Below are 18,811 nucleotides of genomic sequence, written 5' to 3'. Positions count from 1 at the left end.
AAGATCACCAGTAGTTCAAGAGACACTGATGAAGACGTAACATCACGTCGAAACAGGCCGTCTGTTGAAGGTATATTACACCTTTTTTTTTAATTTTAACACTTATTAACGTGTGATTAAGCAATTTTATGTTTTTAAACTTAACAAAAGATAAATAAATAAAAGTTTCAAACTTAAAAAAATTTAGAACTTCATAATACAGTATGAAATATATTTTAAAAAAGTGTTGTTCCTTAAATATGCCATGCGACCATTTCCAAGTGTTTTGTTTCATTGTAAGCAGTCAGTTATTTTCAGTGTTCTTTTTATTAGTTCCACGATAAATTCGTTCTTCAATCCCTCTATGAAGGCTAGACTGGGACATCACATACTAGCAGAATGGTAGAAAAAAATTCCTCAAACAATCCATTGCAAACGGTTTTAGAAATACTGAAAATTATGAATAATTGATTAAATGGCGATCTTACTCGTGTTAATTGTGTAAGCATGTGCGGCTTACAGCTGTTTCGGTGCCTCTTCACACCATCCTCAGAGCCTACTAGATCTCGGCGTCATCTCGAACTTCGCTGCCTGTTGTGTGGGTGCGTTCGATTGTTGAAAAGTGTTGAAATGTGGTGTCAAATAGTGTGTGTGTTCTGAAATTGATCTGTGTGTTGAGAATTTGATCAGGGCATGTTTTAGTGTGTCTGTATATTTCATATTGTTGCAGTGTGTTGAGTTTTTGGTTTTTGGGTTGTATGTGTAGTATTTCCATGTCTGTATTTATGTTATTGTATATGTGGTTAGTATTAGTTATGTGTTCGTCACATGTAGATGTAATATGAAATATACAGACACACTAAAACACACCCTGATCAAATTCTCAACACACAGATAAATTTCAGAACACTCACACTATTTGACACCACATTTCAACACTTTTCAACAATCGAACGCACCCACACAATAGGCAGCGAAGTTCGAGATGACGCCGCGATCTAGTAGGCTCTGAGGATGGTGTGAAGAAACACCGAAACAGCTGTAAGCCGCACATGCTTACATAATTAACACGAGTAAGATCGCCATTTAATCAATTATTTATATTCAAGTGTTAAAGTAGTGTACGAAAGATTCAACATGGAAAATTATGAGGTAGGTACCTGGAGAAGTAGTTTGTGCTTCAGATACAGATTCTATAAAAATAGTAACCAACAAGTGCAAGAAAAAGGCTATATTATTGGCCCTCAAAAAAAAAATCTGTTAACCAGTAAAGGACGTTGATATAGAAAAGAAACAACAATACCAATTTTGCTGCACTTACATGGCAGAAAAATACAGCGTTCAATCCTGGGAAGTCATCGGAATTCTTTTTGATGCTCATGGAATGATTCCCAGCTTTGCTATCTCAGTGTTCGGAAGATTTGAACTTAACATCAGATGGGCTTGTAAGTTCTTAAAGACTTGCTGACAATTTTACATAGTGATTTGTGCAGTTCTAGTTAATGCATTTCGTTCTTCTTTAATAACAAGGCGGTAGCTGCCCACTGATGCAACATAAGTTTATTATATGTTTATAAATTATTTATACATATAATTATAATTTTTATTCAATTACTATTTTTAATCCGTTGATTGTTAAATGGTTCTTTTGTATTTATAAGTAGGCTGATGGCCGGTTTCACCAACCTTCGTTATCATTATAACGTCTCGTTAAATAATTTAATGACACGTTAGTCAGTTTTTGTGTTTCACCAAGTATCATTATTGCTAACGCATCTTTAAATTCATCGTTAATTTATTAGGACCTATTCGTCGCGTTAAAACAGTAACGATGCGTTAAGAAGTCAACAACATGGCGGACATAATTATTCGATGATGAAGTTCTTTATTTAGAACTTCAACACAACGACGAACTTATATGTTGTAATAACACTCGGAATAATCATTTTGAAGATTTAAGTGATGAAGAATTCCACGAAAGCTACACATTAAGGAAATAAGTAGTAAGAATGATTCTAAAAGAAACTGAATACCGGTATACTGTATAGGTTAGAATACGACAGATAGAAATCGCCCACTTAACGCCTCTTCAACAGATTCTTCTCGTTTTAAAATAATGTTGCGGGAAGTTTTGAAATAGTAATTGATGATATGAACGGGGTATCAAAAGCTGTATTGTCTAGATATGTGAATAAATTATCAGACGTACTACCAACATTACAATAGTCATTATTTCTATAGGCCTAATAAGCTTATAGCTAAATTTTATGTTGTCATAGACAACATAGATTGTGTACATGTTCCAATCGTATATCCTAGCAGTAATATAGCCAAAAGATTCTGCAATAGAAGATCCTATTTTTCCTTCAATATGCAAACAATTTCATAGGCCTATGTAACGCTCCGCATAGAAAATTTGTGGATAAACTAGCGCTGAGGTAGTTTCCTTCGTACTCTGCTTATACACCTTGCACATACGAATCTGTGACAGGTTATGTTTGATTAGTTTAATTTTTTGTTATGCCTTGCATATACGATCAACTGCATTACCACAAAAAAATCCCTTATAAGTTCAACGATTTTCACTTTTACCTCAGAACTACCTCAGCGCTAGTTTATTGAAATTGTAATAGGTTAGAATACGACAGATAGGAATCACCCACTTAACGCCTCTCCAACAGATTCTTCTCGGTTTAAGATAATGTTACGGTCTACACGGATAGCACAACATTCCAAAGGAGGATGCCTTTTAAATGAAAAGGGTGCAAAGAGATTTTCTTTTAGGAGACAATGGATACCCTTTAAAATCCAATTTAATGACATCTCTCCTGAATCCTGCCACACAAGCATGGCAAAACTGTTACAGGGTACTAATAAATCTGCATGAAATACAGTGGAAAAGTAGTATGCAATTTATGGAAGAGGCGATTTCCCGTCCTAAATTTAGGCCTAATATAACTGCTTAGAATGCTTTGTATATAATTAATTGTGGCATCAATTTTTAAGCTGTCGACCTTGTAGTCAGCTAAATTTTCTCAGATTTCCTTTAGAAGCTACAATTTAACTGCTCTACATTCCTATTATTTACATTTGGAAGCAGCTGTCTTTTTTTTTTAATTGCGGTATGACAACATACTGTATTTAGGAAGATGTTCTTAAAATTACTGCCTCTTACCCGTTTGCCTATGATTGTTTCTTCATGCCAAACAAAGTCAGCCATGATCATATGTAACCAATGAAATTCGCGATTTCGAAGCCATGGTCGTATGAAAAACAAAACATGCAAGATACAAGTACAAAATCCCCTCGTTAGTAAACGCCTGTTAATTTTAAAGATACGAGGCTTGGTGAAATAGTCAACTTTTAAAGATTCCGTTAAAATTAAACGATCCATTTGTTGACAAGTCGTTTGTGCTGATTTAAAGAAGCTTGGTGAAACCGGCCATGAATCTTTTAGGTACCGTAACATGGGGTAACTTTGCACCTCCAGGGTAACTTTGCACCATCTATGAAAAACTTTTTATATAGGTCTAGGGATGTTTATGTGAACCGAATTTATCTGTTCATCACTTCCGCCAATAGATGGTATGTGTGTACAGTATTTTTCCACTGTTCATGGTAACAGAATTTGTTTATGGTATTTCTGTACCTTAACAACAGAACGTGTGCATAATTTGATTGAAATGTAGATCAAATTAATTATCTTTCATCACAGATGGTGTGCACAATCTCAAGATAAGTTATATGTGTATCTGTTCCTTATTCATCCATTTAGACTTTCTAGTTTCGTTTGTGCAGCTGTTTTGTTGGCAAATGGTGTTGCAGAATAATTTTCTAATCAAGGTGAATTTGAGACTAAATTGGGGTTACTTTGCACCATAACACAAACTAAGATTTTTTAAATTTTAATTGCATGAAGTTTAAAAACGCTTACTATAATTCACACTTTGTATTACAGCTAAATTACTTGAATCTGTTTTTCTTTTTATTACATACTAAAGTCATACATGGTCTCTCACTGGCAAACTTGGTAACAATCTGCAAATATGCCAAAGGAAAATGCTGAGAAGGATACAAGTGCAAATGACCTGAAAGGGAGGATATTATGGAATATGAATGGGAGGATGTAATTGGGAGACTAAATCCACCCAAGAAAGTATCAAGAAAGGGCTTGCTTATATTCCATTCCAGAACTTGACACAAAATAATACATATAATTTTTTACAGTTATTCACGTGCTGTTGCCTCTACTTGTCATTCGAAAGAACTGAAAATATTTTTGAAACAACATTTTAGAAGAATGTGACCACTTGTATTGAAATTTTGTGTAGTTTTTTTTTTTTTGGTCCGTGTTACTATTTATAACAGTTTTTTAATCTGTGTTTCCATTTTCTCTGTTCCTGATACAGTATATTTTATTTTTTAATATGTGTATGGTGCAATATAACACCAGCAGTGGCAAACTTTGCACCACCCCTCTTAAAACTCTGGCGGTGCAAAGTAACCCCCCAACTATGGGTAACTTTGCACCAATTTTTTGGCAGATTATAAATTTCAAAAGACATTTATTTTCGAAGATATGACTGGCTAAATACATTCCCGCATGCCCCTGGAATGTATAAAATAAATGCCCATCTCAAAATCAGACACTTAAAGAATACATACAGCCTGAAAACAAATTTTTAACTAGAAAATGGTGCAAAGTTACCCCATTTTACGGTACTCTAGAATGGGCAGCAATCTCGTTTGGATTATCTGTCTTCATTGAAAAATATGGTTCCATGGCAATTTGACCAATCCAAAATTCCAGACAGTAGCAGCAGGAATATGCAGGGAACAGTGTGAAGTCATTTTTTACTTGAAAATACAAACGTACGGCAGAAATAATTAAGAAGATAGCAAAGTTAGCAGGTAATTATTGACTGGTATGTTCCTATGTGCAGGATGCTTTGCAAGCACAGATGGTGATAAAGAAGATGAGCGAGATGATAGATGCTAAACCTGCCGGTCAAGACAGCCTGTCCAACAACAATGGGATGATTCCAGACAAGGAGAACAACGTGGAGGTGAGTGCCATTCTGTAATATAGGTCGGCAGTGTGGTAGCTGAGCTAGCTTGTAACAAATCGTCCAATAAGTATTTAAAAAAATCGAATTACTAAACAATAACAATACCAATAATCAGTTGTGAACTCACATTAATAATGTCATTGTTTGGTTTTAGTTTACTGACGACATGATAATTATGTTTCAGAAAAGAATAGACCAAGAATTGTTACAGTGTTACATTTGCACACATCACTACTGTTAAGAATAAGAGTCAGTCAATGTTTGTTTCAATTCCTTTCTGTAGATCAGATTTCAAATTGCTGTGTCTGGTACCCGTAAACCCCATTCCGTGTCTGGCTTGTGTTTATACGTCGTCTTGATGTCTAGGATTGTCACCTTGAAGAAGTCAAAAGTCAGGATTAAAGCAAGCAGTATTCCATTTTACAAATTAAACTTTAAATACTTTATAAGAAACGTAAAAAAATTATATATTACAGTTATATGAACACTAATAAATATAATTATTAAAAAATTAGTAAAAGTCAGACATGTTTCGGAGATGCTTCTCCATCCTCAGTGACTTTACCACGACTGCTGGTTCAGGTGATCGAACCGCGTTGTTGCTTGGCTTAAAGGAGACTGACCTGCCAAGCAACAATGCGGTTTGATCACCTGAACCAGCCATCATGGTAAAGTCACTGAGGATGGAGAAGCATCTCCGAAACATGTCTGACTTTTACTAATTTTTTAATAATTATATTTATTAGTGTTCATATAACTGTAATATATAATTTTTTACGTTTCTTATCAAATCTATGAACACTGTATAATTGGCCCAACATGTGTGGTTTATCTTTGAATATTAAATGCAGTAGAACTTGGTTATAACGACATCCATGGGACCTTAAAAATTATGTTGTTATAAACGAGTGTTGTAGTAACCGAGATTCACATTATCAATCTAGTGAGGTGGAAATGAAAAATAACAAACTTAGACTTATTTTAGATTTATGTATTGACTTTTAAGCTTAAAGTGAACATAATAAAATACACGTAGGCCTACAATTATAAATACAGTATTCTGTATTAAAACAGTTTGTTCAGTACTCACCAAACTACTTTACTTAGAAGTGAAGTAATCAGTCATTTTACTCTGTTGTCTTCTACTTGCCCAATACACACTTTCTAGGACTAAATTACGTTCTGTGTTCATAATTTCAGTTGCAATTTCACTGCTCCCTTCCCTAGCTTCATAGAACATGTTCATAATTCTAATGACTTCTAAAGCGTCACTCACTTCTTTTAGTGGCCATACTGCGTTAAAATGCGTGTACCTAGTGACAACTTTCTGTCGAAACTGATCTAATACCGCATGAATTCGGGCAGGTTACAATGGGGTGGGGAATCCGCCTGCATTCCAGAGGTCTGTGACAGAAGGAGACTGTAAAGAATTTGTCAGGATCAGATTTCAACAAAATATTTCTTAAAATACTTTGGTTCTTAGAAAATCTTATTCCAAACTGAGGTTGAAAATGACGTTATATGCGAGGTAGACGCATATGCATTTGTCGTATTAAGCAAGGTAGGAAAGCATATGTCTTATGGGGAATTAGTTGGGACCACAGAATATTTGACGTTATAGGCGAGGTGTCGCACAAAACGAGGTCGCTATAACCAAGTTCTACTGTACTTTAAATTCAAAATAAAGTACAAATACTGTATTAAACATTTGTAAAGGTATTGAAATTAATTATGTTTACCTTAGTATGAACATGATGCCTTGTACAAATCACGGGGCTGAGGCGAAGGCTGGAACTTAAAGACCTAATTCCTATCTGATGCAGCGGCCTTTAGAAGTTGTTTCTCATGTACAGCATATTGATAAAATTCGGAATAACTCCTATCATAATTTCAAGGGAAAAATTGTTCCGAGGCTGGGTATCAATCCCGAGACCTCTATTTGAACGTACCAGCGCACTATCAACTGAGCTACCCAGGAACTTCACCCAACACTGTCTCAATTTTTCCCCTTATATCCACACAACTCGAGTGAGCTGACAAGATGCCAGAGACCCACATCAAGTGCACACAAACTCTGTGTGACTTGAAATTGTGGTTTTCTGTTAATGTACCTACAGTAACTTATATATTACTCAAGTCTGCTTCACTGGGAGCTTTACCTGAAAAACTAGACTTGCATAACTCATATCATAGTGTATTTTAACCAAGTTCACTTTCCACGGAGTCCACACCTGTGGAGTAACGGTCGGCGCATATGGCCGCGAAACCAGGTGGCCCGGGTTCGATTCCCGGTCAGGCCAAGTTATCTGGTTGAGGTTTTTTTCCCGGGGTTTTCCCTCAACCCAATATGAGCAAATGCTGGGTAACTTTCGGTGCTGGACCCTGGACTCATTTCACCGCCATTATCACCTTCATATCATTCAGACACTAAATAACCTAGATGTTGATAGAGCGTCGTAAAATAACCCAATAAAATAAAAAAAAACTTTCCACCGATTTTACGTGAAGTTTTTTATTAAAGAAAACACTCTTTCTACATGCACATTACTGACAGGAATGGACAAGACAAATTTTACTATTTTTAGCAACTTAGGGGCTGCATATTTGTTAAAAAATGGACCCATTTTTTGAAAGAACAGTGAACTCATGGTTGTTGTTTAGATGTGAGATCGTCGTGTGCAAACAGACCACTCTGCATTCAGTGTTGTTATTGTACACATTTAATCAGTTGTGACTCATTAAAGTGTGAATAACTGTAATTGAGGACAGTTTTTGCAAAACTTGCTAACTGAAAAATACTACATTTTACAGGAGAGACAAAACACTATAGTAAGCAAGTTTTGCTGTATCTCTCACTTATAGCAGAAAGCAAGTTTTGAAAAAACGATCACACTTTGACACACTACAATGAAGAGAAATAAACCAATATTACTAAGACGCTTTGAACATCATATAGAGACCTGCCTTATGTTAACGAATTTATCAAAATCTCAATTTTGCAAATTTTACAGTTAGCAAGTTTTGCAAAAACGGTCCTCAATTTAATCACATGCGAGATTTGAACTTGAGACCACAGTGTAGAAGGGCAACACACCAACCATTTGGCTAATGACGTCGCCTTTTGTGCAACACACCAATTAAATTGTCCAGTCAGAGCCAGACGTTGGTAGTGTGAAGAGCACTACAGTGTTTGCTGTGTGGAGTGAATACTGGCACGTGTGTAGGGAAGATGTCTAAAGAGCAGGGATATGTAATTGGTGAAGTTGTTGTATACTTTCTTACCTTTGCCAAAACTACTGAAATGATCTAGAATAATGCATCTTGGGTATTAATAGCCACTACAGGTTCATGTTTGCAATGTGCATCATTTCTAACTGAATTAATCTGTTTTGTCCCAGGAAACTTGATACTGGTGAATGTTCAATTAATAACAGTAACAGAAATGTACTGAAGACTAATGTGAGTTTCTGTGAGGATAAAGGACAGTTATTGAAACGAATTGCTTTCTTTTGTTTCGAAGCTCTAAATAATGCCCAAACTTATTTGTGTGTAGTGGAATAAATTGCATGCTCACCACAGTTAAAAATTTTGCTCTGGTAATTAAAAAACTTTGTTATAAATTTCCACAAATAATTTAGCTTTTTAAATGTATTTTTATTTATATTCTCATAAATCTTGTGAATCCTTTGACATCTTGCAAGTTGTGGTGAGTATTGTGTTGACATGCCACAGAAGTTTTGTGTTTAAGAATGTCGCACCTGTCCATTTTCCTCTGTTGTGAACTACCAAACTAACTCCCTGACGTCAGGTGTTGTTCCTTGTAACATAATAATTACCAGTTACATTGCAGCTCCTGTACAGGCGGATGTTTTTGTAGTCTTATACTGTAGCATCCATGTAAACTTAACAGTGTTGTTGTTGTGGTGATGGAAGTAACTTCACAGTTTTGTGTTATCAATGTACAGTGCCAATTGGAAGTCAGACTTCTTTCCTGGAAGTTGAGTGACTCTGTCAAATCCTAGATGTGGCTTGTACCATATCCTTTATTGAGGTTGGGGAAGAGAGAAAGAATTCAAGTTTTTATTGAAATGTAGTCTACTGAAGACCAGCAGTGTCTGTGTCTTTCTCCATGAAACAGTTTACACTGGCATGTATTACAAACCTCGATAATTTGTTATGCCTTCAGAAATATATTGCATTTTGTTAAACATATTAATTTATATACAAAGTTCAATTGAATTTAATAATTGCAGCTAATTTCGCAGAGTTCTTGATAAACTCCGTCTTGCAACATGAGCAACGTGGTTCAGCCACAGTCTACTATATACAGTCGCGAAGCTCAATATGTAGTAAAAATGCAAACATGGGTAGTTGCCCACCACTAGGATCGCTACTATCGCCTCATCATCACAGATCTCTCTCCTAGTAGACGACAAAATATGTTACACTTTCGTTGTGTTCTTTTGGAAAAATTAACACCTTCCTTCCATTATTGAAATATTAAATGCATAAAGTTAATTTATTATTTTAATGAAGCATATTAAATTCCACCATAAACTCGAAGATACCTGCAAGAAATAGGTTAATATTATTTTTGTTTGTGCAAAACTAACTGAAATTTACTATAATCGCTTCACTCATTCAAGATTATAGCGATAATTAACTATGAAACCAATAAATATTAATTTGCATTTCCCTTTACAACAATAATAATGGAAATATGAATTAATGGAGTAACTTACGTGTACCGGTACTTGTAGTGTAGGCTTACGTAGTTAACAAAGTGGGATGAGGTTAAGCAATAATAATCACACCAGAATTGGAAATAAAAAGTGATCAATAAATCTTATTGCAACAGACTTTTTCTACGTCTCTAGTAAAGTAACAAATAAAAATAACAACAAAATTAACAACTATAATTAAAAACATATCCTTTGAAAAAAAAAGTAGGCCTAAGCAATAATAATCCCAACAGAATTGAAAATAAAACATGATCAATAAATTTCATTAAAACAAACTTAATTTTTCTACGTCTCTAGTAAAATATTATTCCAATTGTTGTATTTTAGCCATTAACATTTTCATTACAACCAATAACGAACATTTCACAAGTATCAATGTGAAATACGCAACGAGCTAGCACTCGATGGAAATACGACATAGTCCAAAGTCGACGTGGACAGTCTATTGTTTCTAGTTGCTAACCGCTTGGAACGCTTTATCACGAGATTTGCAAAAAATCACCTCAAGCTTCGCGACTGTATATAGTAGACTGTGGTTCAGCTTCCCAAATCACGTGATTTTCTTTGTGCTGCAGTAATGTAATCTGACTGGAACAAGTGCAGTGGCATAACCACTCAGGAATGAGACAGGATGTTTCTCCTACCAAATTATCATAAAATAAGGGTATGATTTTAAGAAAGGTGTCTATAGTTAGTTGTTATTTTCCCCATATATTACTTAAAATGAGAAGTATTCCAAAATACAGTATATATGCAAATACTCTGCGCATATTTTTTCTGTTCGTGAAGTTGATGAAATAATTTATAGGAATAAAATTCCCGAAATCCATCCCAACACATCATTGTGCCCAAGTTCATCACAGGGACAAGTGGTAGGAAGAATGCGTTCATTCCTGGATTAATTTGTTTAGTGAGTAGCTTTTTGTGCGTGTATGTAATAAATTGCCGGGTGTTGGAACAAATGTCATTTAATTGATAATGCTGACGGAGTCAAGACTGGCAGGTAGGTGTAGCAGTGTAGCTCACTTCGCAGGGTGCTGAGTGACTGCACTTCGCTCTGCAGCTGTAGCTGTAAGGTCTGACAAAACCCAACTTCTAGGATTATGTCGTAATTGTGAATAAATGCCCAATTCCTAATGCATTTATTTTTTAATATATTAAAATATTTATCCATGACCATAATGAAAAACATGCCTTTACTAAATACTTTTGCGTTTGTAAAGTAGGCTTTTATTCAACATTACTTTATTTCACTAGTGAGATAAAGACTTTACCTCACAGTTTGAACTTTATCTCACAGTTCATTAGTATTTTCCTAGTACCCGGGTACACACGTATACTTTTCCATTCAACTATTACTCAAGAAGTTAATATATTAGTTACTAGATGTCACTACCTCTACTTCTTTATTAATATAGATAATTTGTTTAAACAAAAGCCGCCCTAAATAAGGGTTCGATAGATCGGCCTACTAACCAATTCATAAAGAATAATAAGTAAACAAAACAATTTTGTGACACTTGGAAAGAAAAAGAAAAAACATTAGATAAGAAAACGTGGGAAATCATTTACAATAAAAATTTTGTTGGGTACAAATGATTACTAATTATAACTAAGGATGATTTTAACACGTGAGATCCTATGGCATCAATCGTTGCATCAGAAATTTTATATTGTTTAAGTTGATTTAAAGTTTCACGTGGGATCGTGCCACGGGCACCGAACTACGTCGTAATTTGTGCATTGCATCCATATCTAATATTTGTGTGTGTATGTGTGCGTGCGTGTTTTTTTTTTTTTTTTTTTTTTTACCTTTTGGGATGTGAGGAGACTTGAACCTGCAAAGTTGGGTTTATAGGATTTTAAAACAACACGTGTTAGCCAACTGAGCTAAACAGACACGACGATTAATTAAGTTTTAATATTCCTCTTAAGTTTACAGAAGTAAAATGTGAAATTATTTTAACCACATTAGTCCCGTGAACACTTCTAAATAATCCCAGAAACTTCAAAAAGATGAAAATACACGTTTAAAATGAAAAAAATATATATATTAAAATTATATAATTAATTATAATTTGTTATTTATCTAACACCTTAGATACCATTCTTCACTAATCATGGCCTCCTACATCATAACCTACCTAGTACACGTATCGATTCTAAAATCCATGCCATGATAAATGTGATTATATGAGGACTTATTTTCAACATATTTTCTTTATAAAACAGAATTTTTCGTTATGGTCATGGATAAAATTACGTATGGTACTTGTGAGCGTGATCTTTATTGAGCTCGTGTAATTTAAGCACGAGGCTTATGCCTCATGCTTAAATCTTTCCACTCACGCAATAAAGATGGACTTACCTCACAAGTACCATAAATAACTATTTCCAGTAGCTCAGCTGCAGATTATTGTATTGACATTTTTTCACTGTCGTAAAGTGAGTTCACCAGCAGGAGCAGTTTGTTGTTTGAAAACAAAATTGATAGGAATGTCCTTGTAATATCGCCCTGTATTCATTGGCAGTAAGTTTTAATGTGTGAGTTAAGAGCAAGTCAGACATCTTGCATTGCACACAGAGTTCTTAATGTATGAAAAAGAAAGAGGTTCTTTTATCTAATGTTGAGTTTACTAATATAGATGAGTGAAATGTTTCTTGATGTAGATGTTAACCTCCCACCACTAACCAGTCCATACCCGTGTTTGCCCGATAGTTGCGCACCCCTTTGCGGCCCTCTAGTGACGATTTCCCCAAGCTCTCCCTGCGTGCCAAAGAGGGCGCAACTAAGGTGCGCGAGTCGGAGAGGGTTGTCGGGGAAACGGTGACACAGCGAACAGAGGAGTACGTAGACGAGCAAACAGGGGAAATCAAAGTCCGCACCATAGAGTATGTCGAAAAGCTGATTGAGCGAGAGGTACATAACATTGTGGCTGTACACATAACAGTAGTTAGTGCATGCACGGCACACTAACAGCAGAGTAGTTAGTGCATGGGTGCGCACTCGGCATGTCTTTTATCTTGATTGCTTTTTGACTTAGGATTGCATAAGCATTTGTCTTGTTAGATTAAATTGCAACACCATTTCTTCGGTATACAAGGAACTTGAGTGAGTTTGTAAATGATATCAATCATCATGTTGCAATAGGTACTGTGCTTTCTGTTCTGGTCACCTCATGGTAAGTGTGTTCTTGATGCATTTCCTTCTCCACTGCACTAGCTACTGAGCCAGCTTCAGTAGTGATTTGTGAACAGCTTCCAGGGTTACAACCACAGCACTTTTGATGTTGGTTTTATTGAAACTCTTGCAAAAGTTAGGAGAAATGTTTCACCCAAATGTAACATTATAGTACATTATGCAACGAGCCTATAATGGTAGTAATTAAGACGCGAGTATGTTTATGAAACGAGTGCGAGTTTCATAATTTTCATACGAGCGTCTTAATTACCATTATAGTCAAGTTTCATACGACTTTTTATGCTCGACCATATTTCTAACTTGAAATTATTCATAAGTATTCATGTTATTCTTATCTGACTGAGGAGCGGAACTGACCTTGTGCAATACCTCGTAAATTGTGAGATGTGCGCAGACGCGAAAGTATTGATTTTTTCCGAGAAACAAATGTCGACATTGACCTTGATATAATCTAGAGAGTAAAATAAATCTTAATCTTGATATAACCTTGAAATTGATTTAGACACTGAAAAACGAGATGACAAATTGAATTTATTTGAATATTATTTACAATTAACGCTAATTATTATAGTAACAGAACTGACTTTATTTCAAATATAGGTGATTTATTGATTTATTGTTGTCTTTCGATTGCATATCCGAGAATAATCGATACTTGCACTTTCATATTGCTACAATGGTATTTTCTGATAGGTGGAACACCTGAACTTTAATGAATAGGTGTACTTTAATGGTCGAGCATAAAAGATATAAATATTGTTTTTATATACAGTGTGTCCAAAACTTAAGTATCGATTTTGTGAAAACAGGGCATAAGATGTGTATGGTAGTGCATTGTGTATTACTGCTGGACTTTGTGACAACGTCGTAACTGTTCAGCATACCAGAGAGGGTGGCTGTTGTGATGTGGATGATGAAGAGGTCGTTGTATGGTGAAAATTCATCACTGATTCCATTGAACTGGACTCACGGACAAAACCATAGTGAACGAGTTTGTGCTGGAATGGCCGCGACAATGACGTTGAAGCCATTGGATGGGTCACTTTACACCAGAGTGCTGCATTGGATTTAATCGCTCACTTGAACTCTGTCGAGTGTCGCACCCTCGAGTGAGGTAAGATCGGTCATGATACGCTCGTAATAAATAGAAGCACAGTACAAGGTCATCTCACCGACATGTCTTATCTTGTATGGAAGGCGACAGATAAGATACACTTATGTTTTGCTCACACGGTAAAAATAAGGCTTTATTTTCTGCGTTTATGACAAACGTTGAATGGAACGTACCAAAACAGGAACATGAAGTTATAAATAAAATAGTATGAAAAACTTCGATATACAGTTATTATTGCTAATTAATAATTATTCAATATTTGATTTACCACATATATAATATGATAGGTCCATACATAGTGTTCCGCCTATATACTGCGACAATGTAGAAACGTTTTACAAAATATTATAGATATAGCAGTAGATTAATAACAATATTAGTACAGAGATAACGTCACAGAAAATATAATAAAACGAATAATCATGCTGCAGAACTGTTAGAGACGCAAAGATTGATACACTATTTATTATTATTATTATTACTAGAAAACTTGATACTGTTCTTGCATTATCGTGATTGTGTTCTCCGTTTATAATAATTACATTCACATCCAATAACATCTATCAGATGTGGCAAAAACAAAATCACTCCTGTGTAAAAAAAAAAAAAAAAAACACATTTACCTACAACATTTATATTACATTTTAAAGGAAGTTTTGTAGTTGTACTATGGAGAGGTTAGTTAAACACTGCAAAGTTTTGAAATGATAAACATCTATGATGTTACTACACAGTTCATCACTGTAACAAGAACGAATGTCTAACGCTCGGCTTATACCGTTTGAGGATTTATCGCTCGTGACAATTTTACCCATCATGCATGTACGCCACCTATCGGATTATGCTATGAACTACTTGGCGCTCAAGCGAAAATGTCCGATGCAGACCTCTGGTGTGAATTGTTTTGTCTGTGGGTTCAGTTTAATGGAATCTGTGTTGAAATTTCATCAGAATGTCACCATACGACGACCCCTTCACATCACAATAGCACCTTCTCTAGTATGCTGAACAGAACACATGTTTAGCTGTTGTCACAAAACCAATGCACGGACTCCAGCTGCAACTACACATTGTACATATGTAATGTACCTGCAATTCTCTACCATACACATCTTACCTCTAAACATTCTAGTTCTACAAAATCGATGTTTAAATTTTTGGACACTCTGTATTTTAGTGTTTGAAGCGATGAAAATAAAGGCTTTGTGGCTGGTGCTAAATATATAATGTACATAGAGTATACCTATATATGTGAAGATGGTATTTAACATTTTATAGCAAAGTTTCAAACAGGTGAGTTTACGAGAACAGTGCTGTTGGTTCTTACTGAAGTATTTTGGGTTGTTATTGCTGACTTTGTAGTAAAAATATCGACCTTAAATATCAATTAGCACAGAAAAATAAATACGCAGGTAGTACATGCTAGGGAATGGATGTGAATTTGCTAAGTGCCAATCACCACAGCGAAAAATGAAATGAAAATGTTGAAAGACGATGTTGAGAAAATATACTATCTTTTGGCCCAATACAGTAAAGAACAGTTAAAAGTAAGAAAGTAAATTCGATGGTGTTCAGGTGTCATTTTTTGGACAAATGGAGTTTTGTTCCCCAGGTGAATACTGAAGTTAAATTCTACAAGTGGGTGTGCAAAAAACTCAACAATATTAGCATTTTATATGTTTTATTTGTGTAGGAAATTGTTTGCAATATGGGTCCGATGTTTAATTTTCTTTTATTTCCGTACTCATTTTTGTATCTCCCTTTGCCTAAACACCATCGAATTAAATCTGGCCGACATCTATTGCTGATTTTGCCAAATTTCGTACACATTATTTATTTCTAAGGACTCGGATAATTATGTAAATAGATCTGTATATTTTTAGTTTACTAGTGAAACGTATGGTTATTTAAAATTATTTGAAAATTAGGTAATTACTCTGGTAGATGTTTTAAACACGTATTTTTACGTATTTTGGCATTCTGAAAACTTAAATACATATTTTAGCATGTGTACTTAAGTAAATACATTTTTTATTTTTAAAACAAACGTCAGTGTTTTGTAGTTTGTAGTTTTTTTTTTGTCATGTTTCATGTGTCTTATTAATTTAAACCTAAGAGTAGAAAATATTCTAACTCTGGTATATACCACGGAACTGATTCATGTAAGCTTTCTATGAACAACAGGGCAGAGGTTTTCACCAATATTCATCGTTAATTTATTTTCAAATTGGCAATGACAGAAATATTTACTTTTTTTTTTTTTTAATTTAAAAATATATTTTGTAAGCTGTAAGTGCATGTATTGTGCATAAAAGAATGTATATTTCCACTTGAGAAATTTCATAAGCGTATATTTTTTTCATTTTTAAACTCGTAAAAAACATATTTATGGAATTTTAAGCACATAATTATCTAAGTTCAGTAATCACTCCAGCTTCCTAGTTCCACGTGTAGCTGATGATCACACAGCTGCTGCCCTGGGTTGCGGAGTGCACTGCATGCTACTTCCGGCTTGTTTGTGAACACAACACACAACTTGTGCAGCTGCAGCAAGAGTAGCGGTGTGTGACTGATCCTGTTTTCTGTTGAGCTCAGTTCTCTGCTATGGGAATGGAGCCACAGAATGGACCAGAAATATGTAACCACCTTACACTTTGTTAGGCTAATACAGATGTTACCATTAGTTATAAGACCAAAGAATCGATAATAATAATAGTTTTATTTTCCCTGGCAGAGTTAAGGCCATCAGGCCTTCTCTTCCACTCAACCAGGATCAAATCACATACAGAAAAATACATACCGGTATACAAATATTAACTTAAAAATAATAATAAACCTAATTAAGTAAAAAAGAGAGATTGAATACATATACACAATCAGTATTAACTTTAAAATAACAAGAATAAAAAATATATATAATAAAAAAAAGAGACTGAATACATAATCACAAACAGGAAAATACATTCTAGTATACAAGTATTAACTTAAAAAAAAAAAAGAATTAATATATATGAATATAATCTCACAACTAAAGGAATAGTAGAATTAGTATGATCAGCACAGCACGGGTTACATTGAGACAATGACAATTACCTAGATATTAGTGTTAATGGAAAAATAAAGTAATGACTGTGTAAAATAATAATAATAATAATAATAATAATAATAATAATAATAATAATAATAATAATAATAATAATAGTAGTAGTAGTAGTTAAAAAAATAATAATAATAATAGTAGTAGTAGTAATAATAATAATAATAGTAGTAGTAGTTAAAAAAATAATAATAATAATAATAGTAGTAGTAATAATAATAATAATAATAATAATAATAATAATAAATAAAAATTATACCTAAAAAACTAGTTCTGTGCATTTAAAATATTTCTAAACAACCTAATTTTAAACAACTGAGGACTAAGACTACCCCTGATTTCCAGCGGCAGCGAATTCCATGAGCGGGCCATGGCTATTGAGAAAGAACTTGAGTACAGAGATGTCTGATGACATGATATTGATAGCAACAGATTGTGCTGTGAACGTGTATTACGATTATGATGTGAAGCTAGGAGAGTAAACCGAGAGGCAATAATCCTAACCCTGCACAATGTTGAAAGCCATAATATCTTAGATGCGACTTTGAAATTTCAACTGGGCCTCTTTAAATTATGTGACGTGACTGAGATACTTTTAACCATTTTCATGAAATGTTAACTGTCAACAACAAGTGTACTTCACTTTATAATGTCTGTTTTCGTTAATGCATATTCGTAGATGTTTTTTTTTTTAATCAATGAATAACAGCGAAACAATGCAGATCTTCTAAATGCCACATAAAGCCATTACTTTGCTAGCATTTTGTCGGTTTACTTCTCCATTAATATAAAAGTTTCCTTCATCAGTAAACACTATCTTTGATATAAATGAACGTGTCGATATTTTCATGAAACCATATTTGTGGGAAAACAAAAAACATCTGTAGCATCTGTACGCAATAGGAAGTACAGAAACATCAGCGACTTTTATTTCAACCCTCCCTATATCTGCATCACAAACAGTAACGTGCAGGTTTTCCAGGAATATGGTCAAGTAGCCTCTAATGCTATTAAGGTCAACCCTCTCTATTCGTGAAACACATTATAGTACTACCACAGTCTAGTATATACAGTCACGAAGCTCAATACATAGTAAATATGCATCCATAGATAGTTGCTAACCACTAGGATCGCTACTATTGTCTCATTACAGACAATGCGAAATAGTACCTGCACAGTCTATTGTTCCTAGTACCCTCAACAACTCAAGCTTCGTGACTGTATACTAGACTGTGCTACTACTACTGCTACTGCTACTGTTACTAAAGAACTGGCATGCCATTATTCTTCAGCATATTCATTTGTTTCATGGAAGCTCTGCTGATTATTAATCTGAACAGCTTCCTTTCTGTTTTCTTCTGGTAACGAAGGTTTTCACATACTAGAGACTTTCATATAAAGTTCCCCAAAATGTATGAAAAAAGCACGCCTGTGTCTTCTTTGTTGATTTTGATTGTTAAAATTTGACCATGGGCAGACGTCCTATTACTTTCCAATGTACGTGTTTCATCACATATTCATTATGTATGAGGTCTCGCCCACCTCATAGAATATTACACGACTACTATGAAGTAGCCAATGTGTATTATTACTATTTAATACGAGAAA

At 34.6% G+C, this 18,811-nt stretch overlaps 1 protein-coding gene across 6 annotated transcripts in view; it reads left to right on the top strand.

The window, feature by feature from the left end:
- scrib (scribble planar cell polarity protein) overlaps positions 1 to 18,811 on the top strand; it is a 308,579-nt gene that overhangs the window by 286,450 nt on the left and 3,318 nt on the right. For 5 of the 6 annotated variants that reach the window (XM_069836394.1, XM_069836397.1, XM_069836396.1 and 2 more), the window contains 2 exons: positions 4,923 to 5,045; positions 12,510 to 12,710. In XM_069836394.1, coding sequence (XP_069692495.1) covers positions 4,923 to 5,045; positions 12,510 to 12,710 — 324 coding nt within the window. The remainder of the gene's footprint in view (positions 1 to 4,922; positions 5,046 to 12,509; positions 12,711 to 18,811) is intronic. The other variant, XM_069836395.1, reaches the window with a different exon arrangement.

This window comes from Periplaneta americana, chromosome 9 (genome assembly GCF_040183065.1).
Source record: "Periplaneta americana isolate PAMFEO1 chromosome 9, P.americana_PAMFEO1_priV1, whole genome shotgun sequence".
Taxonomy (NCBI): domain Eukaryota; kingdom Metazoa; phylum Arthropoda; class Insecta; order Blattodea; family Blattidae; genus Periplaneta; species Periplaneta americana.
Note: the sequence above shows the minus strand (reverse complement) of the source record. Positions and strands in the feature narration are given on the sequence as shown.